Source organism: Bubalus kerabau, chromosome 11 (genome assembly GCF_029407905.1).
Source record: "Bubalus kerabau isolate K-KA32 ecotype Philippines breed swamp buffalo chromosome 11, PCC_UOA_SB_1v2, whole genome shotgun sequence".
Lineage (NCBI taxonomy): Eukaryota > Metazoa > Chordata > Mammalia > Artiodactyla > Bovidae > Bubalus > Bubalus kerabau.
The window spans coordinates 105663838-105689905 of record NC_073634.1 but is presented as its reverse complement, the minus strand read 5'-3'; the positions used below and the strand labels follow the sequence as shown (position 1 = coordinate 105689905).

At 52.4% G+C, this 26068-nt stretch overlaps 1 protein-coding gene and 1 long non-coding RNA gene across 6 annotated transcripts in view; one reads left to right on the top strand and one right to left on the bottom strand.

Annotated features, from left to right (window-relative positions):
- Positions 1 to 26068, top strand: part of AK8 (adenylate kinase 8) — a 145051-nt gene that overhangs the window by 16843 nt on the left and 102140 nt on the right. For 2 of the 5 annotated variants that reach the window (XM_055541491.1, XM_055541493.1), the window contains 2 exons: positions 6808 to 6876; positions 18518 to 18574. In XM_055541491.1, the coding sequence (XP_055397466.1) occupies positions 6808 to 6876; positions 18518 to 18574 (126 nt within the window). Of the gene's footprint in view, positions 1 to 5987; positions 6373 to 6807; positions 6877 to 18517; positions 18575 to 26068 lie in introns of those variants that run through there. The other 3 variants (XM_055541495.1, XM_055541496.1, XM_055541492.1) reach the window with 3 other exon arrangements.
- LOC129623687 (uncharacterized) lies at positions 4855 to 5969 on the bottom strand. The gene is made up of 2 exons (XR_008700622.1): positions 5717 to 5969; positions 4855 to 5300 (listed from the first exon to the last, which is right to left on the bottom strand). It is a non-coding gene; the product is annotated as an uncharacterized LOC129623687 (long non-coding RNA).

Below are 26068 nucleotides of genomic sequence, written 5' to 3'. Positions count from 1 at the left end.
AGAAGTTGTAAAGGTGCCCAGAAGCAGTAGGAAGCATGTAAGAACATCCATGGACCCATCATCTGGCTTCAGGCAGCGTCATCAGCTCATAGCAGTCCCGACCCATGGAGATGCCCCAGCCCCCTGCTTCCTGGTCATTTGAAAGCAAACCCGCATGGCACTTCATTTCATCTGAGGGTATGCTAGTCTATATCTGCTGAGAGGCTGAATATATTATACAATGGCTGGACCAGACATCAGAAGAGATCTCTGGCCCGCAGCCTACAGCAACCGGCCCAGGAAACCAACCTGCTGTCTTCAGTAACCGGCCTCAGAAGCCAGCGGGCTCAGAGTTATTAGACTGGGAGGAAGTCAGCCTGCGCCTCTGGTTCAGTCCAGGAAGCCCAGCAACAACCCCGGTCACAGTCGGTCTCAAATGGCCAGAACTTGCTTCAAAGTGAGCTGCCAGCTTCCCGAATCCTTGTCCCCACTTCCAGCTTGTGACCAGGGAAGGCCAAGTCCACTCCCCTAACCACGCACACAGGACGCCCAGCTCAGGGCGCCGATAAAGCCGTCCCAGTCCTCTGCCTGCCAGACGCTGGCGCTGCGGCCAACCCCCCTGCTGGCGCAGACTGCCGCTAGGCGGACTGGGCTTTCCTCTTTCGGGAGGTCTTTGTTTCCACACCCCCCAAAAAAAGGCACTTTAAATTAAAAACACACAGCCCTACACTTCATGCTTAGAAAACTTACCCATATTTCTACAGTCAGGGTTAAACTCCCCCGAGGAGGTGGGTGTCTCGCGGTTCTTGCCACTGGCCCACCCCTGCCCCAGGGCACTCCTGGGAACAGGTGTCTCTCACCTCCCCGGGCAGGCGTCTCTCATCTCCTCTCCACGAGGACCAAAGCCACCTTGGCGCTCTGCGGTGAACTCACCTGCTTTGTCAAGTCTCTGGTCCTCATCTGCTCCCTCTGGGTCCGTTTCTCAGCCTGCCACCTGAGTTAGCGTCACAAACACCACAAAAAGGCTCAGAGAGGCTGGCCCCCGGAGGGGGTGGCGTTGGGTAGGGAGCCAGCGTGAGGCCAACTGGAGCCCAGGGTGCGAGTTGAAGGCGGCGCCCGCCCAGGTGCCAACCCCACGCCTGTATGACCCGAGCTCGAGCCCCACCTTGGGCTTGTGTCCAGGGCTCCTGAGAGCCTCAGCTTGGTCCTGGCCTCTCTGGGAGTTTGGGGGAAGAGTCAAGTCTTGCTGGGTTCTCATCACACAGAACGTGATCGGAAGGTGAAGAGGTTCCACGGGGAAGGGACATTTCTTGGTTAGCTGAAGCTGAATGTGATCACTCTTGATTATTTTCTATTTTTACTGGGAAAAAAGAAAAGCTTTATTAATTGAAATCCCTGCAGGAAGCATGCATATTTGCAAATGTAAAACTGCCCCCTCCAGAGGTCCTCAACCCGAGCAGCGGGTTACTCACCCGGCACCCGTGGGACTCCCTTAGTCTGGATCTCTGGATGTGGGGCCGGGCATCTGGAGTCAGTCACCCTCCCTGGGGAATCCTGGTCTGGTCAGCTGGGAGCCCACCCCACACACCACCCATCTCTTCTCATGGCAGTCAGTACTTGCACAGCGCCGCTGCTGCTGCTGCTAAGTCGCTTCAATCGTGTCCGACTCTGTGCGACCCCATAGACGGCAGCCCACCAGGCTCCCCCGTCCCTGGGATTGTCCAGGCAAGAACACTGGAGTGGGCTGCCATTTCCTTCTCCAATGCATGACAGTGAAAAGTGAAAGTGAAGTCGCTCAGTCGTGTCCGACCCTCAGTGACCCCATGGACTGCAGCCTTCCAGGCTCCTCCGGCGAGAGTACTGGAGTGGGGAGCCATTGCCTTCTCCGTGTACAGCGCAGTGATTGTTAAATCGAGGTTTCTTTTGGAATGCGACTCTTGCATAAGGAGCAGACCAGCCTGTGTTTCTTGTGTGACTAAACGACCCACACTCTGAAGGCCAGCCCAGCCAGAACGTGCCAAAGCTGGGTGCTTCCTAACTTCAGTTCTGTTTAGCTCCTCCCTTCAGTCTCATTTACAGATCAAGAGCCTGATGGAGCCTGATGCCCCCAAGTGCCCAGGTGTCATCACCATTTAATAACATCCAAATCATGGGACATGTGCCCTCAGCCTGCCAATGCCCACACAGAGTGTGGTCCCCTGCAGAGGTTCCCAGGATCTCCCCTCAGTCCTGGCTCCCAGTCCTCTGGGGTGGTCTGGTCTCCGTCCCCGACCCCACCCCACCATCCCACCTGCCTCCTGGCTGCTCCCTGTGTGCTTGGCCCTTCCCTGTCTGCCCCTCGAGGCAGTGGTATGGAACGGTCCTCTGGGAAGATTTGGGGTGGTAGAGGAAGTTACAGCCCAGGAGCGGGGCAGAGGAACCCGAGGAGCAGTCTCCGTGGCTCCTTTCAAGTTCGCTGGCTGTTCCCACCCTCGGGTCTCCCTTCCGGCCCCCTCCCTCTGTGGGGCTGTCGGCTGCCCCGTGCCAGTGTCTGTGAGCTCCCTTCAAAGCCTGGGCCCCTGCTCCCCACCCCGCCTCCCCATCTCCTGTCACTGTTTCGGAAGCTAGAACTAGGAGAGTCTGCCACGGAAACCTGTTCTGACAGCCCTGAGAAGCGGCAGAAACTTTGAAAAGGAGAGTTGTCCTTAAAGGCTTCTCTGATCCAGTCCAAGTATAGGCCTTGCCTCTCCCAGCAGCAGCCCCTTCAGAGGCGAGGGGGTGCCGTCAGGCCGGCCAGGAGCCTCAACTCTTCCCCTCCCTGCTCTGCTCCAGACGGAAGTTCATACCATTGATCAGGACGCCTGCAACTCCTGAGCAAGCGTCCGCCCAAGGGTGACGTGGGGACGTCAGGGGCCCTGAGCGCGGGGCCTGGTGGTGAGACCACGCAGGCTCCTGTCATCCTGGGGGAGGAAGCTCGGGCTTGAGAAGTCCAGTGAGGTGCCCGGGGACAGACAGGGCTTGAGCGGCCACACCAGGGGCTGCCCCATCGGGACAGGGGCGGCACGTGCGAGGCTCCCAGCCAGCAGTTCTGTCCCGGGCCTGGGTGCTGGGAGGAGAAGAAAGGCGCACCCTGGAGCCACACAGCTGATTCTGCCCTTTACGGTGAGGGGCCTGGCCAGCTGGCTGTCGTGTCGCCCCTGCGTGGGGCGGCAAGGCCGGGGGCCTGCATCTGTGCTGACCTTCTCGGTGAGCAGCAGGGGCTGCACTGGGCTCCGTCCAGCTTGTCCCTGATTCTCCCCAAAAGCCACACTTTGGGGGCTGGGGTGGGAGAGTGTGGCAGAGCTCAGGAAGGAGGGAGCCTGATTGCCGCAAAGACAGTTTGGCAGGGCTCCGAGCAGCGGCCCCCGGGAAGCCCCCGCCGCTGACGTGACACATCAAAGCTGGTACCGAGACAGCACTGAGGCAGGGAGCAGTGGGGGGCACCCGAGAGGGGCCGCGCTCAAAGTCGCCAGCCTGTCCCCCGCCGTGCAGACCGTGGGGGGCACCACGCTCCACCCGGACCTGTCGCCTTTCAACCCGTGTTCTTTGATGGGCTTGCACCCCCCCATCCCCCGTGTCCCAGAACCTGTTTGAATGCTGCCTCCTGAATGGGTGATGGCAGGGAAGGGGAGGAATCATGGGGTGGAAATTGCTGTTTCTGGGGTCAGCAGGGACACCCGGGGACAGGAAAGGATAGGAAGCACGCGGAGGGGAGGGGCAGTGCTCCTCCCCATTCCCCTCGCCAGTCCTGGGGGGGCTCTAGTTGGGGCAACATGGGCACCAGCAGGACAGGTCCCTCTCCAGCAACTTCTTCCACGTACTGTGGGGCTCTTGGATGCTGGAGTTTTTTTTAAGCCAGTGGTTCTCCAGGTGTGGTCCCTGGACCAGTATCCTCAGCATCACCTGAAAACCTGCTCAAAATGCAGATTCCCAGCCTCACCCCAGACCTGTGGAGTCAGAACCCTGGGGCGGGGCCAGTGATCTGTGCGTTAACAAGCTCTTCCAGGATGTGGGTTCAGGTTGAGAACTACTGGCTTAAGCAGGACAGGGCAGATGTAAGGACACAGAGGTGTCTTAGGAGATACTGAACGGGCTGGATGTTGGCTAGCCTCTGGCCTGCTCTTTTCTGTATGTGTCACTCATTCATTCATTCTCTCTCCTGCTCCTGCTTTTGCTGTCCACTTTGTAGAAGTGGCCCCATGACTTTCAAGGCCTGCTCTTCCTCTTCTAATTCAACATCCTGGAAAAGCCATTCTGCGGCTGAGAAACCTGGTGTCTCTCTCCTCTTGTGCTGGTTTTCTTCCCTTATACGCCCCTTGTGCCTGCAAAGTGGCTGCTACCACTCCAGCTCTTACATCCTCTCAGCTTTGGATCCAGTGGAAAGCAAAGTTCCCGCCCCTGATGATTTCACTCATGTCCTGGGTTTATTAAGGGTACCCCAGGGTAACAATTGCCACAGTACCGAGCCCTTGCTGGGGGCCACACACACACCAGCAGCCACATGTCCCACCTCACTTAATCCTCACGGCAACGCTGAAGGACTTTGTCTGCATCTCATTTACAGATTCGGAAAGCGAAACTCAAAGCTTTGCAGGCGCTGGCCAGGGTCCTCAGTGGGTGGTCAAGGCCCAAATGGAGAGCATCTGAGTCCCCAGCCAGTCCGGTGGTCCCCCAAGGTTCTCCCTGGGAACGTCCTCCCGAATCCGGAGAGAACCTCCTGGATCAGTACTCACGACCTTCCTCCCCCTCCCCCTCTGGCCCCTGACCCTCCCCTATGGGCTGGTTCCCGGGGCGTCCTTCACCACCACCTCCATCTGCCCAAGCCCAGCCTGCTCTTGTTGGGAACCCATTGTAACAGCTCAAGGAGATGGCAGGTCAGGGTGCTCCTGGAGAATCCAGGAGACTGCAAGCCCCTGAGAGGATTGTCCCCTCACCTCCAAAGTCCTCTCTGCACGTCCAGTACCCCATTCGCTGTCTCAGAATCGCTCTTGTGTGCAAACTGACTGAACTGTTCACTCGCACAGATAAACATGGCAAACGTCAGTGGTTAGAGGGGCCGGGCGCCGTCTGTTTTCCCGACCCTTGCTCCTAGGCCACAATGAGAGTGAGGTGTGGACGTGTTCTCCACGTGCACGGACACTTATTAACGTCCACATGTAAGCCAGCAGCCCCGTGCAGTCCCCTGACCCGTCCCAGCAGCTCTGTGACGTCCCAGCGCTGTGTGCCTTCAGGTGTCCCTGCAGCACTCCAGGCAGACTCAGTAGCATTCCCGAGGCAGGCTCTGGTCACTCTGAACGCTGGGTCTAGAATGAGAGATCCAGACTTTTCTCCAGCATCACTAAAATGTTGCCAGGGCCCCCATTCACCCTAAGGATCCTTGGGGAAATCAGGGCAAGGTGCTTGTCCCCAGTGTCCCTCCTGGGTCCCCGGCTTGGCACAGGGTGGGTAAGATAGGTCTCCTCTGGCCCTCGCCCCACAGCCGGGTGCCTGGGCCCTGGTCCCAAGGCCCCTCCCCTGCACCTGGCAGAAGTCCAGCCCCTCCCAGAGACCAGTCAGCCCTGAGGCAGCTTGGGAGGTACGCGCTGGGGCTGGCCCAGTGTTTGGGAGTTTGGGGAGAAGCACCCGCTTTTAGTGACCAGGGGTCATGGGGACACCCGGGAGTGAGTTTTCCAGGGGCATTGGCTCTGGGGCGTGGGAGGCTTTGTTAGAAAGAACGGACCTTATGAAAAATGGGACGTCAGTTCTGGTCCAAGAGAGAGGCTGCTGAGAAGAACGGAAACGGAAGGAAGGCCGCTCTGAGCGTCACCCTGCACTGGTCCATCCTCCCCGAGCCTGGCCTGATCGGGTTCAGGCCCCACCTCTGCTCCCACCTGGCTGTGTAGCCCTGGGGAGGTGGCCTAACCTCTCTGAGGCCCAACTTCCCCAAGCGTAAAAGGAGGATGACAGCAGTACCGACTGCACGGAGCCGCAAACGTGGGCCGCCGCAGCCTGGCAGCCGGCGCGCACTCGGCGGAAGCCGCCGCAGGCGCACTACTTCCGGAGTGGATTAAGGACCATGACGTCAGCAGGGCTTCCTCCGCCCCCGACGCTGTGCTGGTGCAGGCGGGAAGGGGTGCGGGTCAGCACCTCACAGCCAGCTCTCCGAGGGAGAAAGCCCTCCTTTCTAGCGTTGGCCCATCTCCGTGGGACAAACACCGCGGAACACCAGGGCTCGCTTCACAGGACGTGGGGATGGGAAGACATGGGCAGGACTGGCTCCCTCCTGCACATTAGTGTCTGGTGGCCAAAGAGAGGAAGACTCAGTCCCCTTCATCCAGGAACTCTGAAGCTCTCTGGGGAGACAGATGTGTGCACAGGCCCCTGGAAGGCCACATGGTTAGCACAGTAACAGAGTTTGCCATGGAGGATCATGGCAGCCCCCAGCCCAGCCCGGGGAAGAGTCAGGGAGGGCTGCCTGTAGGCAGCGGCACTTGGGGAGCCAGGAGTCACCCAGGTGGGGGTGGGGGAGAGCATCTGGGCTGGGGCGGGGTGCCGGAGAAGCAAGCGAATGGAGGTGGATGCGCATGCGTGGGATAGGGGGGCTCTCAAGGAGTCTGGACCACCCTGGGGCCACAGGTTGGCCCTGGACTTCACAGAGGCCACAGGGCCCTGGTCAGGGATCTGGAGAAGCTTCATGGCCACAGGGCCAGGTCCTCGGGCCTTAGCAGAGCCCACTGGCCTGACAGCTCTGTGTCCCCTTGAGCCCCCACACGGGGCGGGGAGGGGGGGTGGCGTGGGGCAGGCCCTCATTCCGTGTCATCTTTCCTTTAGATGGTACCCACCATGCTGCTCATCAGACTGATGCAGGAGCGCCTGAAGGAAGAGGACTGCATCAGGAGGGTGAGAAGCTGTGTGTGGAGCTGGGTGGTGGGGACTGGGGGGCTCCAGGGAGCAGGGCTCTGTCACCAGATGAAGGAGGGTCAGAGGTCGGGGCCGCGTGTTCATGTCCCAGAGCAGAGATGACCTGCAGAGAAGGGTGCAGCTCTGAAGTCTGGCGAAGGTCAGACTGTGCACGTGGGCTTCACCTGGGATGGAGGAAAAGCAACAAGGAGGTGCCTGGGGAGCCTTCAGGCCCCTGTAGGGATAAGCTGGATCGCGCACAGGGTCGAAGCTGTGTAGGACGGGACCTGCGGGGGCAGAGGCAGAGCTGGGGCCGAACACTCACTCCATCCCCTGCTCTCTGGCTAGTCCTCTTCCGCAAGACCCCATGACGTCAGAGTGCAGGGGTCCCAGCGAGGCCCTCGGTGGAGGTTGGCCTCCTGGGGCGTGGGCAGGTGAGCGGGGCCCGAGGGATTGTGACCTTGTGGTTCATAAAAAATACATGTTTCATCTTCATCCAATTTATCAATTGTTGGAATTTTTTTTTAGTATTCCATTTTAATTTTTTGCTTGTGGTTTTCTTTTTCTTTTTGTTTTTTTTTTTTTACTATATCACTCTTTCTTTCTTTTTTAAGTGAATGACCTGGTGATTACAATATACAGACTTAGATTTCCAGTCTATTTCGAGCCGGTTTTACCATTTCAGGTAGAACATACAATGTAGATCTCTTCCCTCTTAGTGCAGCTGTCGTGTGTATTGCATCTATATGCACCAAAATCCCTTCAGGCAGATGTTAGCATTTTTGCTCTCAGTCATCAAACATGTTTTAAAAACTCAAGAGAATTGTTTGCTGTATTTATCCAAGTATTTACCATTTCTCTTGTTCTCCATTCCTAATGTTCCAAGTGTCCCTTTCTGAAAAAAGTTTCTGAAAAACTTCTTTGAGCAATTCTTCTAGAGTAGGCTTTTCTTGCATCTGAGAACATCTTTATTCATTTTTTTTAATTTATTTTTTATTTTTTGGCTGAGCCCCGCAGCGTGTGGAATTTTAGTTCCCGGCCCCCTGCAGTGGAAGCACGGAGTCTTAACCACTGAACCATCAGTGAGGTCCTGAGAATGTCTTTATTTTGCCTTCATTCCTGCAGGATATTTTTTTCTGGATTCAGAATCCTAGATCACCAATTTTTTCTTTCAGCACTTTATAAATGTTCCATTTTTAGCACCGTCGTTTCTGGTGAAAATCTATAGTCATTAGAACTCTTATAAATAACGCATCTTTTCTCTCTTGCTGCTTTCAAGATTGTTTTCTTTAACTTTCTGAAGTTTAACTATGATACGTCTGGGTGTGGATTTTGGAGGACTATTCTTTGCAGGGTTTGCTGAATTCCTTGAATTCGTAGGTTGACGTTTTTCTTCAAGCTTGGGAAGTTTCCAGCCGTGTCTTCCCCACATAATTTCCCACACCATTCTCTTTCTCCTGGCTCCTTCTGAGACCCCAGTGGCATGAAGGTCAGGTCAGACTGTCGGTGTTCCCTCATGTTCCCTCACTAAAGCTCTGTTCTTTTTTCCTCTCTGTTGATACAATTTCATCATTTGTATTGAACTAGCTTTGGGCTCATTAAATCTCTTCTCTCTCATCTGAATTCTCCTGTTGAGCTCATCCACTGAGTTTTAAATTTTGATTATTGTATTTTTCAGTTCTGAAAACTCCAGTTGGTTCTTCTCTCTTCCTTCATTTTCTTGGCTGAGACTTACAACGTGTCCATTCATTTACTTGGAGCTCTGTTGTTGCGGTTGTTTTAGTAATAGCTGCTTTCATGTCTTGTCTGATAATTCTAACACTGGAATCATGTTGGTAGTGGTGTCTGATATCTTTTCCCACGTGAGATGAAATTTTCCTGGTTTTCCCTGTGCTTAGTAATTTTTAAAATTCTTTGTTTATTTATTTATGGCTGGGCTGGGTCCTTGCTGCTTCGTGAGCTTTTCTCTTCTTGCAGCAAGTGGAGGCCACCCTCCAGCTGCGGTTCACGCCCTTCTCACTGTGGTGACTTCTCCTGCCGTGGTGAACAGACTCCAGAGCACAGGCTTCGTGCTTTCGGCTCCCAGACCCAGCTGCCCCATGGCATGTGGGATCCTCCTGGACCAGGGGTCGAACCTGTGTCTCCTGTATTAGCAGGCGGATTCTTTACCACTGAGCTACCAGGGAAGCCCTGTCCTTAGTAATTTTGTATCCTGGATGTTCAAAATATTGCTCTGAGGCTCTGAGTCCTGCTTGAATTCCATGGCAAACGTTGATATTTTTGTCTTAGCAAATGACTGGCCCAGTTGGGCTCCGGTCACGAGTTCTAGCCACCTTCTCTGGGCTGTGGTTTCCACCTCAGCTCTCAAGCCTTTGCGGTGTTGTGCGGGTCTCTCCTGCTCTGTGCCGTGTGGATGCCACTTGGAGGGATCTGGGCACTGGTCTGTGCTGTGGCTGATTTCTCAGGGAGGCTGGAAGGCTGGGGTTGGACCTGTGTGTGTGCAGCTCGGAAGTGACCAGGAGTCCATAAACGACCGTGTCATCGCTTTCCTGCGCGCCCCCTCTGCCGTCTTCCTGGTGACCTCCGGTTCCCTGGTTTTCCTTTATTTGGCCTCTCGGTCAGAAAGCTGGGCCTTGATCTACTGGGCTCTGTCAGAGCCAAGTGCTAGGAGGACAGTGAGGGGAGACTCATGGGGCTTTGCTGCGTTCTCTGGGCCTGGAGAGGAGGGGGCCCCTGTGCTATGGAGTTTGAGGCCCCTGCAGCCCCCTTGTCACTGTGACTGTGGCAGGAAGGCCTCAAGGCAGGAGTGCAAAGAAGCAGAAAAGAAGAAAGCACAGGGAGGTTTCCCCCACTCTCTCTGCATCTCAGGAGTCCCCTTTCGTATTGCTCAAGCCAGAAAGAGGGGCTCTCTGCATCTCAGGAGTCCCCTTTCGTATTGCTCAAGCCAGAAAGAGGGGCTCCCGGCCCGTCTCTGTCCCTCCCTATGGCTCAACTCAGGTTTCAGGCCACCTGGAGAGACCAGGCCGGGGGTACTGGTTTTGTGGGATCTTGCCATCTGGTCTTCTTCCCCAGTTCCCCTATTACGATATACTTCCTGAGTCCTCAAGGAGCGCCCCCTTGCATTCCATCCACGCGTTATAGCTGCTGTCAGTGGAGGTGACAGGGTGGGGACAGTTTTCTCTTTCTTGCCCAGAACCAGGACCCGTATGCTTTTTAAAATATGTGCATGCATTTTTAAAAGATGTATGCATGCACTTGTGTACACACATGCACACATGTGCACACACTTGCTTAAATGATGGCAAGGCCCACATCTGGTAAGACACTGGGCTCCTCCTTGGGGCACTGGTGAAGGAGTGGCAGTTTTCACAGCCTTGCTCTGCGTGGTCCTCAGCCTTGTGGGTCTAAATCACGAGAGAGCTGCAAGTTAACTGCAGTTTGAGTTTCAAAGTCTGGTCTGAACAGGCAGATTTCCTCTGACTTCAAACTGTTCCCTGTGAGTGGGTGGTCTTCCACTGCCCAGGAATAGGCAGGTGCCCAGAGCTCGGAGGCCAGTCTACATCAGGGGGAAGACACAGGCCAGATAGTAAATATTTTAGCCTTTGCAGACCATATAGTCTTTTTTGCAATTACTCAACTCTGATGTCATGTGAAAGCAGCCATATATGATATACAAATGAAAGCGCATGGTTTGTTCCAATAAAACTTTATTTATAAAAACAGGCAGCAGGCTGTAGTTTGCCAATCTGTGTCCTAACTGGTACTTTAACATGATGATAAAAACACTTCTGCTCTGTCTCTTCAGTTCTAAGTAAAAAGCAAACTTCCACCTTTCAGCAATATTAGGAGAAAGGCCACTTAACCATAGACTTTCATGGTAACCAAGTTCCCTCGTTGTGACCCAGCTCCCAAGTCCCCTGGCTCGATTCCACCCACTCTAGTTGAGCACCCACCGCAGAGACTGCATTGTCCTTCCCGCTGGGACCCTACCCCCTTCCCCAGCACATCTTCCTCCTCAGTCCCCCATGAGCTCGGTGGTCCCCTGGGTCCCGGGCTCACCACCTGCCACTGGAGACAGAGTTTCACGTGACCAAAGCAAGTTTGACTGAGAAGGCTTGTGATGGGGCCACAAACACAGGCCCAGGGGAGTTTTAGAAAAGGCAGAGGAACCAGAGATCAAATTGCCAACATCCGCTGGATCATCGAAAAAGCAAGAGAGTTCCAGAAAAACATCTATTTCTGCTTTATTGACTATGCCAAAGCCTTTGACTGTGTGGATCACAATAAACTGTGGAAAATTCTGAAAGAGATGGGAGTACCAGACCACCTGACCTGCCTCTTGAGAAACCTGTATGCAGGTCAGGAAGCAACAGTTAGAACTGGACATGAAACAACAGACTGGTTCCAAATAGGAAAAGGAGTACATCAAGGCTGTATATTGTCACCCTGCTTATTTAACTTATATGCAGAGTACATCATGAGAAACGCTGGCTTGGAGGAAGCACAAGCTGGAATCAAGATTGCCGGGAGAAATATCAATAACTTCAGATATGCAGATGACACCACCCTTGTGGCAGAAAGTGAAGAACTAAAGAGCCTCTTGATGAAAGTGAAAGAGGAGAGTGAAAAAGTTGGCTTAAAGCTCAACATTCAGAAAACTAAGATCATGGCATTTGGTCCCATCACTTCATAGCAAATAGATGGGGAAACAGTGGAAACAGTGGCTGACTTTATTTTTCTGGGCTCCAAAATCACTGCAGATGGTGACTGCAGCCATGAAATTAAAAGATGCTTACTCCTTGTAGGAAGGAGGAAGGAAAGTTATGACCAACCTAGATAGCATATTAAAAAGCAGAGACATTTTTGCCAACAAAAGTCTGTCTAGTCAAGGCTATGGTTTTTCCAGTGGTCATGTATGAATGTGAGATTTGGACTATAAAGAAAGCTGAATGCCGAAGAATTGATGCTTTTGAACTGTGGTGTTGGAGAAGACTCTTGAGAGTCCCTTGGACTGCAAGGAGATCCAACAAGTCCATCCTAAAGGAGATCAGTCCTGGGTGTTCATTGGAAGGACTGATGTTGAAGCTGAAACTCCAATACTTTGGCCACCTCATGGGAAGAACTGACTCATTTGAAAAGACCCTGAAAGATTGAGGGCAGGAGGAGAAGGGGATGACAGAGGGTGAGATGGTTGGATGGCATCACTGACTCAATGGATGTGAGTTTGAGTGAACTCTGGGAGTTGGTGATGGACAGGGTGGCCTGGCGTGCTGTGGTTCATGGGGTTGCAAAGAGTCGGACACGACTGAGTGACTTAACTGACTGACTGACTGACTATGCTGTACAATATATCTTGTGTAGCTTATTTTATAAATGATTGTTTGTGCCTCCTTATCCCCTACCCCGTCTTGTCCCTCTCCCCTCCTCTCTTCCCAGTGGTAACCACTAGTTTGTTCTCAGTTTCTTCATCATTACATTCACTAGTTTGTTACATTTTTTTAGACTCCACATATAAGTGATATCATGGAGAAGGCGATGGCACCCCACTCCAGTGCTCTTGCATAGAAAATCCCATGGACGGAGGAGCCTGGTAGGCTGCAGTCCATGGGATCGCTAAGAGTCGGACACGACTGAGCGACTTCACTTTCACGCACTGGAGAAGGAAATGGCAACCCACTCCAGTGTTCTTGCCTGGACAATCCCAGGGACGGGGGAGCCTGGTGGGCTGCCGTCTATGGGGTCGCACAGAGTCGGACACGACTGAGTGACTTAGCAGCAGCAGCAGCATAAGTGATATGATACAGAATTTGTCTTTCTCTGTCTGACTTATTTCACTTGGCATAACGCCCTCCAAGTCGTTCATGTTGCTGCCGATTTCTCTCTTTTTTTATGGCTGAGTGATATTCCATTGTATACATGCACCGTATCTTCTTTATCCACTTATCTGTGGAGGGACACTTAGGTTGTTTACCTGTCTTTGCAATTGTAAATAATGCTGCTATCAACATTGGGGTGTATGCATCTTTTCAAATTAGTGTTTTGGGTTTTTTGGATGTATATCCAGGAGTGGAAATACTGGGTCACATGGAACTTCTATTTTTAGTTTTTTGAGAAGCCTCCACATTGTTTTCCACAGTGGTTGCACCAATTTACATTCATGAGGGCTATTTAAAAGCCTAGCTGGGGGGCTGTCCTGGTGGCCCAGTGGTTAAGTCTCCATGCTTCCAATGTATGAAAGCATTCCAGGGTGCTTGAATTCAACGCCTGGTCAGGGAACTAGGATCCTATATACCATGCACTGTGACCAAAACAAATAAAATAAAAGCACATCTGGACACAGCGTGGCCGATCAGCAAATGCCATGTGCCCAAAGCTCCCGGCAGCAGAATATGTGCCTGACTGGCTGTGGCCATGAACGCATGGGTGGGGAGCACGCCTTCAGTTCCTGCCCCAGTTCCTGGGACCTGCTCGGGAGCCACAGCTACACCCCTGCTGAACTGAAGTCCCGGTGGACGTGGCTCCGTGGTCGGTGCCGGAGCTTCCTACAGGCACTTGTTTGTTCATCCATTTATTCCCGTGTGCACCAAATGCCAAGACTGTGAGCAAAAGAGTGAAAGGCCTGCTCTCAAGGAGCACAGACTCTAGCTGTGGGGAGACAGATGACAAACCAGACGAGCCGTGCAGTTGGATGTTAGCTAGAGATGGGCGCCTGGGAGGACACGCTTCCAGAAAGAGGGCCTAGCAGACGCCAAGCAGAGAGGTGTGTCTAGGAGAAGGGAGGGAGGCCCCTGGGGGACCCTCCCCAGTCCAGACCCCTAAGCTGTGCAGAAGGCCACGGGCGGGCGGGGGGAGGCGTGCTGGGAGGAAGGGAAGAGAGGGGCAGCCACTGTCGTGCTGTCGACGACCTTGTACCGACTGACGTGAAGGCCGGGCATCTGGACGCCGAGTGACCCCCCAGAGACGCCAGGCTTCCCAACCTCAAAACATTCAAAAGTCTTAATTTGTGAAAGTTATTTATCTAAGTGACTGTTTCCAGGGTGCAAGCGTTCAGCCTAGACTTCAGAGGCATGGAGTCGGGAGGTTGGATGGTTGGGTGAATCTCACTGGTGAGTTAAACCCCCTGGAACCCATGACACAAAGATCCAGCCACAATCCAGACACGGGAGCCAGACAATCATATGATTGTCTATGTAAAAGTTTTTTTGATCTCTGTAAGTTACCGAGTCATTGTTCCTGGGGAAAACACGATGGCACTCTGTGCCATCCCATTTGCCCTTGGTGATCTAGAATAGTCTCTAAATATACATTTAACTCCTATAAGCCTTTCTTGAGCTTATGCAAGCCTGGCTGTACAGCTGCAGCGTGGACAAAGCATGAGACCAGGCATCTCAAGTCCTACCCAGCAGCTACATCGTTATCAAAGTGGTCAGAACACTTATGACTATTATTAATTAATTACATCATAAGTGATACTACTATTTATGTTGTACTATACGACTCTATTGTGCATTATGTTGGACACTTGGTTGAATTAAAACTATTTGTCTTATTAATTATCATTGTTGTTCACTCACTAAGTCTTGTCCCACTCTTTGCGACCCCATGGACTGCAGCACGCCAGGCTTCCCTGTTCCTTCAGTGTCTCCCGGAGTTTGCTCAGATTCATGTCCATTGATTCGGTGATGCCATCCAACCATCTCATCCTCTGTCATCCACTTCTCCTCCTGCCCTCAACCTTTCCCAGCATCAGGGTCTTTTCCAGGGAGTCAGCTCTTTGCATCAGGTGGCCAAAGTATTGGAGCTTCAGCTTCCGCCTCAGTCCTTCAAATGAATATTCAGGATCACAGCATTGTCGTGGCAAAGGGGCTTATGTAACTCATTGAATCTCTGAGCCACGCCGTGCAGGGCTACCCGGGACAGACAGGTCATAGTGAAGAGTTCTGACAAAAAGTGGCCCACTGGAGGAGGGAATGGCAAATCAGTCCAGTTATTGCAGCGAGAACCCCATGAACAGTATGAAAAGGCAAAAAGATATAATAGTGGAAGATACTTATCATTACCATCGCTGTTTTGGTGGCGGTGGCAGTTGTTGTCTGGACTCCAAACAAAGGCCTGGGAGGCCGGTCTGGCGCTTCGTCCCCTGCGCCTCGCGGTCAGGACACAGTGCAGACAGGCTGTGCTCATCACGCTGTTGATGGTGACCCCTGACCGGGGGTCTCGGACTGAGGGCCGTGTTCATGACCTTGTTTAATCTGTGCAGTAGCCCAGTAGAGGCGGGGCTGTCATCGTCCGTGTTTTAGGGATGCAGCGTCTTAAGGCTTTCAGGGTCTTGCCCAGCGTCCCCACAGTTAGCCCCCGAACCAAGATGTTTTTGGCCCCTCTGTTCTTGTCTGATCATCACTCGGCTGTGTCTCTCCAGTGAGTACCTCACCTTCGTCCGCCTCCGTGTCTCCACTGGGCTCAGACTTGCGCTCTAGAGCTCCTTCTAGCCTGACATTCTGATTCCAATCATGTCCAGGCCATTGTTACCTGCCAAGTAAAGAAATATCTCCTTTAATTTGTTTTAAAATTTCTTCTGAGCTTCCAGGGGCATCCAGTACCTTTTTCATCTCTTCCCAGTGGAGACAGAATTTCAAGAGGAAGAGGTAAGGTGCCTAATTATGTGCTCTGTTTGTTGAGAAACAAAACAAACCCTCATCCAAAATAAACAGGCTTTCTTGCTTATATGCATATTCATTTGTATGGTAATTATTATTATTTAGCTACGCAGGGACTGGATGGGTAATTCAGAGCACAGAGAGGAGGCAGGGAGCAGTGTTCAGGGAAAAAGATGCAATCACAACCCGCCGGGGTTCTCTGCTAATGTTGCCTTTTCCCCTTTTTTTTTTCTTTTCCTTTTTTTTTGGTCTAATGCAATGCTCTTTGAAGTGACCACCAAATATATTAAAAAAGAGAAATTAGTGCTTTGTATCGGGATTATCGAAAGCAGGTGGGCGCTGCATGTCAGGGACCCATTGCCTTTCCTTTAGGGGCAGCCGAGTTCTTGGAGTCCAAGACTGCCTGGTGCTTGAGACCATGTCTGTAGGGCCAGGGGAGCCAAGAAGCGAGGCAGGGGGTTCACGAAGTCTGGCGGAGGCTCAACACCAGAGAGATTCCAAACCTCACCGTCACCTCCAAATTCACCTCCACTGTTGTTGTTTTAATGTGTTTTGTCTTTGATTGTGCCCACTCTTAGTTCCAGCATGTGGAAACTAGTTCCCTGACCAGGGATGGAACCCAGGCCCCCTGCATTGGGAGCCCAGAGTCTTAGCCACTGGGCCACCAGGGAAGTCCCCCTCCACTGTTCTTTGGATTACTGAGAAACCCTTTTCCCTCTTTGGCCCCTAATCTGTCTCCCTCAGCTACCAGGGTTTCTTCCTAATCCTTTCTTCATATTGTTTCTGGAAGGGTTGCTTTTCAAAAATGAATGAATTTATTTCTTCACTGCAGAATATTCAGTTCAGTTCAGTCGCTTAGTCATGTCCGACTCTTTGCGACCCCATGAACCACAGCACACCAGGCCTCCCTGTCCATCACCAACTCCCGGAGTCCACCCAAACCCATGTCCATCGAGTCAGTGATGCCATCCAACCATCTCATCCTCTGTCATCCCCTTCTCCTCCTGCCCTCAATCTTTCCCAGCATCAGGGTCTTTTCAAATGAGTCAGTTCTTCACATCAGGTAGCCAAAGTATTGGAGTTTCAGCTTCAACATTGGTCCTTCCAACACCCAGGACTGATCTCCTTTAGGATGGACTGGTTGGATCTCCTTGCAGTCCAAGGGACTCTCAAGAGTCTTCTCCAACACCACAGTTCAAAGCATCAATTCTTTGGTGCTCAGCTTTCTTTATAGTCCAAGTTTCACATCCATACATGACCACTGGAAAAACCATAGCCTTGACTAGTCGGACCTTTGTTGGCAAACTAATGTCTCTGCTTTTGAATATGCTGTCTAGGTTGGTCATAACTTACCTTCCAAGGAGTAAGCGTCTTTTAATTTCATGGCTGCAGTCACCATCTGCAGTGATTTTGGAGCCCAGAAAAATAAAGTCTGACACGGTTTCCCCATCTATTTGCCACGAAGTGATGGGACCAGATGCCATGATCTTAGTTTTCTGAATGTTGAGCTTTAAGCCAACTTCTTCACACTCCTCTTTCACTTTCATCAAGAGGCTCTTTAGTTCTTCTTCACTTTCTGCCATAAGGGTGGTGTCATCTGCATATCTGAGGTTATTGATATTTCTCCCTGCAATCTTGATTCCAACTTGTGCTTCTTCCAGCCCAGCGTTTCTCATGATGTACTCTGCATATAAGTTAAATAAGCAGGGTGACAATATACAGCCTTAACGTACTCCTTTTCCTATTTGGAACCAGTCTGTTGTTCCATGTCCAGTTCTAACTGTTGCTTCCTGACCTGCATACAGGTTTCTCAAGAGGCAGGTCAGGTGGTCTGGTATTCCCATCTCTTTCAGAATTTTCCACAGTTTATTGTGATCCACACAGTCAAAGACTTTGGCATAGATGTTTTTCTGGAACTCTCTTGCTTTTTCGATGATCCAGCGGATGTTGGCAATTTCATCTCTGGTTCCTCTGCCTTTTCTAAAACCAGCTTGAACATCTGGAATTTTATGGTTCATGCATTGGTGAAGCCTGGCTTGGAGAATTTTGAGCATTACTTTCCTAGCGTGTGAGATGAGTGCAATTGTGCAGTAGTTTGAGCATTCTTTGGCATTGCCTTTCTTTGGGATTGGAATGAAAACTGACCTTTTCCCAGTCCTGTGGCCACTGCTGAGTTTTCCAAATTTGCTGGCATATTGAGTGCAGCACTTTCACAGCATCATCTTCCAGGATTTGAAATAGCTCCACTGGAATTCCATCACCTCCACTAACTTTGTTCATAGTGATACTTCCTAAGGCCCACTGGACTTCACATTCCAGGATGTCTGGCTCTAGGTGAGTGATCACACCATCGTGATTATCTGGGTCATGAAGATCTTTTTTGTACAGTTCTTCTGTGTATTCTTGCCACCTCTTCTTAATATCTTCTGCTTCTGTTAGGTCCCTACCATTTCTGTCCTTTATTGAGCCCATCTTTGCATGAAATGTTCCCTTGGTATCTCTAATTTTCTTGGAGAGATCTTTAGTCTTTCCCATTCTATTGTTTTCCTCTATTTCTTTTCACTGACTGCTGAGGAAGGCTTTCTTATCCCTCCTTGCTATTCTTTGGGACTGTGCATGCAAATGGGTATATCTTTCCTTTTCTCCTTTGCTTTTTGCTTCCCTTCTTTTCACAGCTATTTGTAAGGCAGATTGTTCACATGGTTCAAAATTCAAAATGTTCCCAGTCTTCCTCAAATTCCTGTCCTGCAGCCACCTGGCTCCCCTCCTGGAGAGATGTTGATACTCTCTGGAGAGCATGTTCTTCAGAAGATTATTTTATACTTAGAGAAGCATTTGTCTTTATTTTTTTTTTTTTGAGTTATGGTACCAATTTGTTTTTTCATTTTTTAACTGGAGTATAGTTGAGTTACAATGTTGTGTTAGTTTCAGATGTACAGCAGGTTGATTCAGTTATACATATATGTTTATTAATTCTTTTTTAGATTCTTTTCTCCTATGGGTTATCACAGAGTATTGAGCAGAGTTCCCTGTGCTACACAGTAGGTCCTTGTTGGTTGTCTGTCTTGTGTGCAGCAGCGTGTTTGTGTCCATCCCAGCCTCCTGATTCATCCTTCCCCCACGTCTCCTCTTTGGTGACCGGAAGTTTGCTTTTGACATCTGTAAGTCTGTTTCTGTTTTGTGAATTAGTCCATTTGTATGATTTTTAAAAATCAGATTCCATCTATGAGTGATACCATATAACCTCTAGGTCTGTCCGTGTTGCTGCAAGCGGCATGATTTTATTCTTTTTTATGGCCGCACACCGCACCTTTATCCATCTCTCTGTTGCTGGGCATGTAGGCTGCTTCCGTGTCTTGGCTGTTGTGAGTGGTGCTGCAGTGAGCTTTGGGTGCATGAATATATGCCCAGAGTGGGATTGCTGGACTGAGTATATATGTGTTAATTGCTCAGTCGTGTCTGACTCTTGCAACTCCATGGACTATAGCCCACCAGGCTCCTCTGTCCATGAAATTCTCCAGGCAAGAATACTGGAGTGGGTGGCCATTCCCTTCTCCAGGGGCTCTTCCTGACCCCGGGATCGAGCCCAATCTCCTATATTGGCAAGCGGGTTCTTCACCACAGAGCAACCAGGGAAGCCCCTGGTGTGGTTGCATTGCGTTATCTAAGACTTCACCTTAGCAGATGAGAGAGAAAGCATCTCCTGGCTGGCCACTGTGTTGAAGAAGCCTGTGGGGGCCTCCTGGAGGACCCAATGGCAGGCCCCAGCCTCCAGCCAGCAAGGAACTAGAGCTCTCAGTCGCAGAGCAGCATGGAAGGAAGTTCTTCCACAGCCTGAGCTTGGATGCAGTTGGATCTGGAAGCAATTCTTCCCCAGTTTGGCCTCCAGATGCAAGCGCAGTCCGCTGACACCTCGATGGCCAAGAGGCCAGCAGAGAACCCAGCTCAGCAGTGCTCGGACTCCCCATCCATGGGAACCATGGGATGAATGTGTGGTTTTAAGCCCTAAGGTTGTGGTCATTTGTTACAGAGCAACAGAAAACGAACACACCCACATTCTCTTCATTGAGATAGCCCACCACTCCTGTCTCATAGCTGGCCAGCTGCTTCTTAATTCTTAGTCTCAGGGCAGAGTCCCTTCTTCAGGCAGACTGTTGCATGAGCCCACAGCACCCTTCTCTGTGAGTTCTGTGAAGGCAAGGTCCCATCTGTGCCAGTCATCACAGAATCCCACAGCAACTCCCATGGTACCTGGGTACAGACTTAGGAAATATCTATGAAATGAATGAACAAGGGAATGCCATTCACATAATTCCATGAAATCTGTTCCCAACTTGCTGTTGGCCCAAGGAGGGGAAGGTGTTTAAAACCCATCGAGCCTGCTCCGTGGAATGTGAATGTTCTAGTTTTGTCGGTAGGAATAGATAATTATGTCTGGAGATTATTTTCCATTATCAGCGCTTTCAAGGCTCATGTTTGGCCGTGGTCTCCTCTAGCTTGACCAGGCTCAGCCAGTGCACCACCAGACCCGGGGTTCCAGTGTTTGGGAACCTGCCTTCGCTTGGGGCTTGGCATCCTGTGCTGAGGCTCCCTGTGTCCTCCTTGTCTCTAATTGACTGTGACAGGGACAGACCACTCAGACACTTGATTTTGAAATAGTAAATAACAGCATTTCCTAGAAGTCTCTGTGCCTGGTGGATGAATTTCAGTTTGTCTCACCAACTTTCTTAAAAACAAATTTCTTGAAAATATTCATGCCTAAAACCTTTTCTGAAAGGGGAAACGGAGGCCCAGATGGGGGAAGGGGCTTAGCCTAGATCAGGGGACCCATGGGCTAGGATAGGTGTGACTGCCCCTTCTCCTGGCTGCCAGGCCAGGCTCTAGCCCAGGACTCAGTGATCTTGTGCTGGCTCTTTGACAAAGGCATGTCCGTGTCCCCAGGACCAGACCGAGTTGGAATGTGACTGTCCAGACGTATCTGGTCCAGGAGGGAAAGAAGAAATGTTTGCATGTAGGGTCAGCCGCCTCCCCCAGCTGTGGGGAGGGAACGGGTGTGACCGATTGTAAAGGCTCATCAGACAGTGGGTGTTTCATCACCCCGAAAAGGCAGAGGCCTCCGCAGATGGCTCATGTCCACCTCTGCTGGCCCTCGCATACCTGGGTTGGGGGCGGCAGCAGGACCCGGCGAGGGGCAGCTGCTCAGGCCCGGGTGTGGCTGGGTGTGGGTGCCCTGGGGCTGCAGGTAGGCCGAGAGGGCTCTGGGGGGTGCAGCCCAGTGTACAGCCCCGAGCCTGACCCGAGGCCCACGAGGCAGGGTTACCTGCTTTCCTGGTGAGGTGAACGGACGAGAGCAGCAGGAAGCTGCCTCCTCCGAGGTCACCCTGGGCGCTAGGGCGGGGCCTCTGCTCTCCGGGTCCGGTGGGCTCCAACCCATCAGTGAGCCTGCAGCGTGATCCCAGAATTGTTGTTCCAGTGAGTTCTGCAGCGTCCTGCACCTACATGGATGAGAACTAGCAGTTAATTGTAGCGCCTGGGGGTAAAACAGCGACATCTCAGAGCCAGCTGGAGCCTCCCCGCCCTGGCTTCTGTCCGCATGCCGTGGCTTTTCTTTCCTCCTCTGAGCTGCCACGTGGGCTGGAGTTCCAGGGCTCCAGAGGTTAGGGTTGCTTCTTGCCAGGCGTCAGGCTGGAAGCCCCTGCAGGCTGGGCCGGGCTGGGCAGCAGCCTTTAGTGGAAGCGAGGCAGGGGTCAGCATGCTGGGGGCTCCTGTGGCAGCCAGCGCCCTCCACAGTCGTGCTCCATGTCACAGCACCTCTCCTTTCCATTTCCCAAACCAGGGTGCTCGGAGTCCCGCCCACCGAGTGGATAGCCCACCCTGATAGCACAGACTCACCTGCTGTATCCGTGTTTCCCTGCACCCCTCCCCCAGGGTGGCCAAGCAGAGGCCTGCGTTCAGGGTGCTGAGTTCTAACCATCATCTCCTCATCCCCAGCCCTGGGTCAGGAAGTCTTCCCAATGCCCCCACCAAAAGCAAAGGCCCAAAAAGCAGAACCTGTCCCCCCAGGACTGTGGTTTGTTCAATGGAATGTAGCCAGGCCCCGACTTCAGTGAGTTCAGAAAATGCCACCTTGCCTCAGGACTCGTCGGCCTCTGGGATGGTGGCGAAGATCGGGAAGGAGGCAAACGAAGGCCAGAACCAAGCCCCACATGGGTGCTGGCGCCACAGCGGGTCCATCAGGAGGAAGGTACATTCGCGGTTCACCAGCCTTTCCCTGCACACGCTGGGGGAGTCACTGCCACACTTGTGCCATCTGGACGACCATCCTGTGAGGTTTCTACACCCAAGACTCCTGGGCACTACTGTGCATCAGGGAGCATCCTCGGTCCCGTGGGGGACAACAGAATGAAGGAGCTGATGCCCGCTTTCACGGGGACAACAGAATGAAGGAGCTGATGCCCGCTTTCACGGGGACAACAGAATGAAGGAGCTGATGCCCGCTTTCACGGGCCGGCACTAACGGCGCGGGTAGGCCTCTAGCTCTGATTCCTCCTGCTGTGCAGAGCAGGAAGCTGCGGCACCCAAACCCGCTGCTGATGTAAAGGAAGGACACGTGTGTTGCCTGGAGGAGAAGCCGCTTGCTCTTCCAGACAGATGTCCTGCAAGTTCGGTGTCTGCTCCACGTCATCTCCCTCCTTAAACTGGAGTGACATCGCCGAAGGCAAACCTCTGACCACACCCCCTGCTTGGAGAAAATCCCCAAGGCAGACTGGAAGGGGGGTCATCCCCCACCCCCAATGACCAGTGCCGGGTGGAGACCTTTCCTTTACGGAAAACGGCAAGCGAGCCTTTGCGTTCACAGGTTAACTTCTTTTTGAAAGTGAAAGTCGCTCAGTTGTGACCGACTCTTTGTGACTCCATGGACTATACAGTCTATGGAATTCTCCAGGCCAGAATACTGGAGTGGGTAGCCTTTCCTTTATCCAGGGGATCTTCCCAACCTAGGGATCGAACCCAGGTCTCCCACGCTGCAGGCGGATTCTTTACCAGCTGAGCCACAAGGAAAGCCCAAGTATACTGGAGCGGGTAGCCTATGCTTTCTCCAGCGGATCTTCCCGACCCAGTAATCAAACCAGAGTCTCCTGCATTGCAGGCGGATCCTTCTTTTTAATCTCATTCAATATACTGGAGACATTCAGTTATTTCATGAGAAAGGAGGTGATGCTGGAGCATACTTTTTTTAAAGGTTTTATTTTTTTAATTTGATGTGGACCATTTTAAAAGTCTTTACTGAATTTGTTATAGTATTGCTTCTGTTTTATGTTTTGGTTTTCTGGCCGAGAGGTGTATGGGATAAGTCTTAGCTTCCCCCTCCGGTGATGGAACTCATGTTGCCTGCATTAGAAGGCGAAGTCTTAACCACTAGACCACCAGGGAAGTCCTGCATACTTTTGACTGTGGAACCAAAAGTTTAAAATTTACTTGGCAGGTTTCTAGAGTCTTGTTTATTTTTTCCTCTTTGCTCTCAGATTTATGCTTCCCTGCCCATAACGGGAGTCCGTATTTTATGGTTGAAATGCTGTCGGAGCAGAGGAGCCCGATTCTGGTCTGCAGAACCACCCGCTGTTTGTTTTATTTCTCCTGGCGGTGTCATTGGGCTGGCATTAATTACCAGGCTCCCGTCCTCCGACAGAGGGAACGCAGAATTTTCTTGGCGTTGTTCTGATGCTCGCGGGTTGGTAGATGTCACCCGCGGCCTCTGAGGAGTGCGGGTTTATTGATCCACAGCTTTGCTGAGGCCCGGGGCTGTGTGTTCCTCTTGTCCAGACGCAGCCAGGATGGCGGGGCCTCCGAGGGTGGGTCTGAACTCCACTCGGAAAACTTCTGGTGTGCATCACTGTGCAGCAGGGCTCTGGGGGCCAGGGTGGGTTGCGGGTGGAGCCCAGTGAGGGTCCCCTCGTGGGCCCCTTGCTTGTGGGCATTTCTGGGCCCTTTGTGGTGTGATGTCAGGCTTGTTGGTGGCACATGTGGCCCACCTGTCTGCACGCTGAGCAGCGGTGTCCGGGTGCTGTGTGGGCAGCAGGTCCTGATGCTCTCAGGACCCCCCTCGCTGCTGTCGGGGAGGAAGAAGAGATGACTGCAATGCGGGGCAGAGCCCAATGTTCTAGCCCCAGAGAGCGCTGGAGAGGCCCAGTGGTACTGGAGACAGGACTGGACTTGGGCCCACCAGCCACGTCACCCTTGGCTGGATGATGGATCCAGAGGCTGCAGCAGGGGGCCTGCCCCACCCAAGAGCTGGAAACGGCCCACAGGAGGGCAGCGCCAAAGGGCACCCTCAGTCCCCCAGTGCCAGGCTCTTGGTGTGACTTAGTTTTCCGGTCAGGGGTCAACCCAGAAAAGCATGGCATGTGCCCGAGGCTGGGAACGGCGCCAGCTGCCGTCGTCCGTCCAGTACCTGCCGTCAGCCAGACCTCGGGCCGGCAGTTCCCGCCCGTCACGGCACCTCACCCTGAACCCCAGGGTGATGATGCTGATAATGTCAGCATTATCCCCGCTTTGCAGATCAATTGTTATGGCTGGTAAGTGCGGGTCCGGGGTCCCAGCTGGCTCAACATTGTCATTCAGAGCATGTTTTAAGAATTGCAGAAACTAAAATGATTGATTTTTAGCTATAATCTGTAACATATTAACTACCTCCGATTTGAATTATACATACTACTGACAACCACTCCAGTGTTCTTGCCTGAAAAGTCCCATAGACAGAGGAACCTGGCGACTACAGTCCAGTGAGTCTCAAAGAGTCCGACACGACTGAGCCCAGCACAGGACACACTTATAATGTTAATTATAAATAAACATATTGGTTAGAATACCAGAGCATATGTGCATATGTTTTTCAGTGTGCTTTTGACTTGTTGAGGCTGTGTGGAATTCACTAGGCTTTCAACTGATGAAGTCTCATTCTCGGGAGTAGGCCCTGTCGCATTCTCCTTCCGACACTTGGTCAGGTTGGGTTTTTCCTGGAGCGGCACCCTAGGGTCTAGTCTCTGGCAGCAGACCACGGGCCTGAGTTGAGACGAGCTTAGAAAGGTGTGGAAAGTGGTCTGGGCTTCCTCGTGGGTTGAGAGTGAATGTCCCAGGGCACTGAGCCCGAGGAAGAAGGTGGTTCCGACTGGGACGGAGGGAGTGAGAGGCGGCACGGCCCGGCGTTCACGGAGCCCAGGCGACTCCTCAGACCTCACCTCTCTCTCTCCTTTCCAAATCCACTGATCCAGGCATGGCTCAGAGCCAAGCACCCAGCCCCTCAACTCCCACCCCTCCCTTGGAGCTGGCGCTCTCTCCCCCTCGTCCTGGGGCCTGAAAAGCTTGGTGGGTGCTGGAGGCTGGAAAGGGCCCAAGCTGCTGAAGGAAGTGACGCAGACATGCCAGGGACAGCGGGACAGAGGAAAGTGACCCATGCCGGCTGCACCCACCGAGGTAGGGGGTGAGGGGACAGCTGCTCCTGGTGGAGGTGGGCCCTGAGCGTCAGCCAGAGTCCTGCCCGCTTCTCTGGGCCTGAAGCGGCAGCCTTGTAATCAGCTGCATGGAGACGCGGCCTCTCGGTTTTGTGGAAACGCCCATGCTCCTGCACCACAGGTTGTTCTTAGCGGGGAGAAAGGCGCCTGCTCCGGGTCGGGTGCTGGTCATCCCGCTTCTCATTAATAATCCGATCCAGTCATTGCAGGGACTTTTTCTTAGAGGGTCTGACTGCCCCCATTTTGCAGTCGAGGATACTGAGACTCAGGTTTTGGGTAATTCATGATCACAAGGCTACAGGCTTAGAGCCCGTGGCCAGTGCTTTCCCTGCCCCAAGGGTGGGTGTGGGGGTCCCAGGACAAGGGGGAGGGAGCTGCAGCTCGAGGAGGAAGTGGAAATCAAGGGGCTGGCTGCTTGGCTCCAAGCCGCGCCTGCATCAGTGGATTTGGAATGGAGAGAGAGAGATGAGGTCCGAGGAGCCACCTGGGGTCAGTGGAGTCTGGGCTTGCAACTTCTGAGAACGAAGCCAGGACTCTAGGCAGACACGCACACCCAGCTTGGACCCAGCACTCGACCTTCAGGGTGCCCTTTGGAATGCCCTGGGAGGGGAGTCATTTCAGGTGTTGATCAGACCTGGTAAATGTAACCCCCCCCCCCAAGCTCTGCCCCCACTGCCTGGTGGGGGTTTCCCTCTTCTTTTCATGATTTTGGTGAGCTGGCAGAATTTCATAGGAGAATCAGTCTGCAGGGTTGCAAGTAAATTATGATGTTTTCATGTGCAAAGACCCTCAGAGGCAGGACAGTCCCTCTTCCTGGTTGATGCCTTTTTCCCTGCGTAATTATGAACAGCGGGCTGTTTACTCTCAAAATGTCTTTGTTAGACCATAATTGTCTTTGCTAGAAGTTACCTCTTCCAATCCTCTTATTTTATAGGTGATATTCAGTGCCTTGCACAAGCCACAACCAATTAGAAAAGAGCCCTATGTGACCAGAGTTGGGTCAGCCAGATTTGGGGGTAGGTA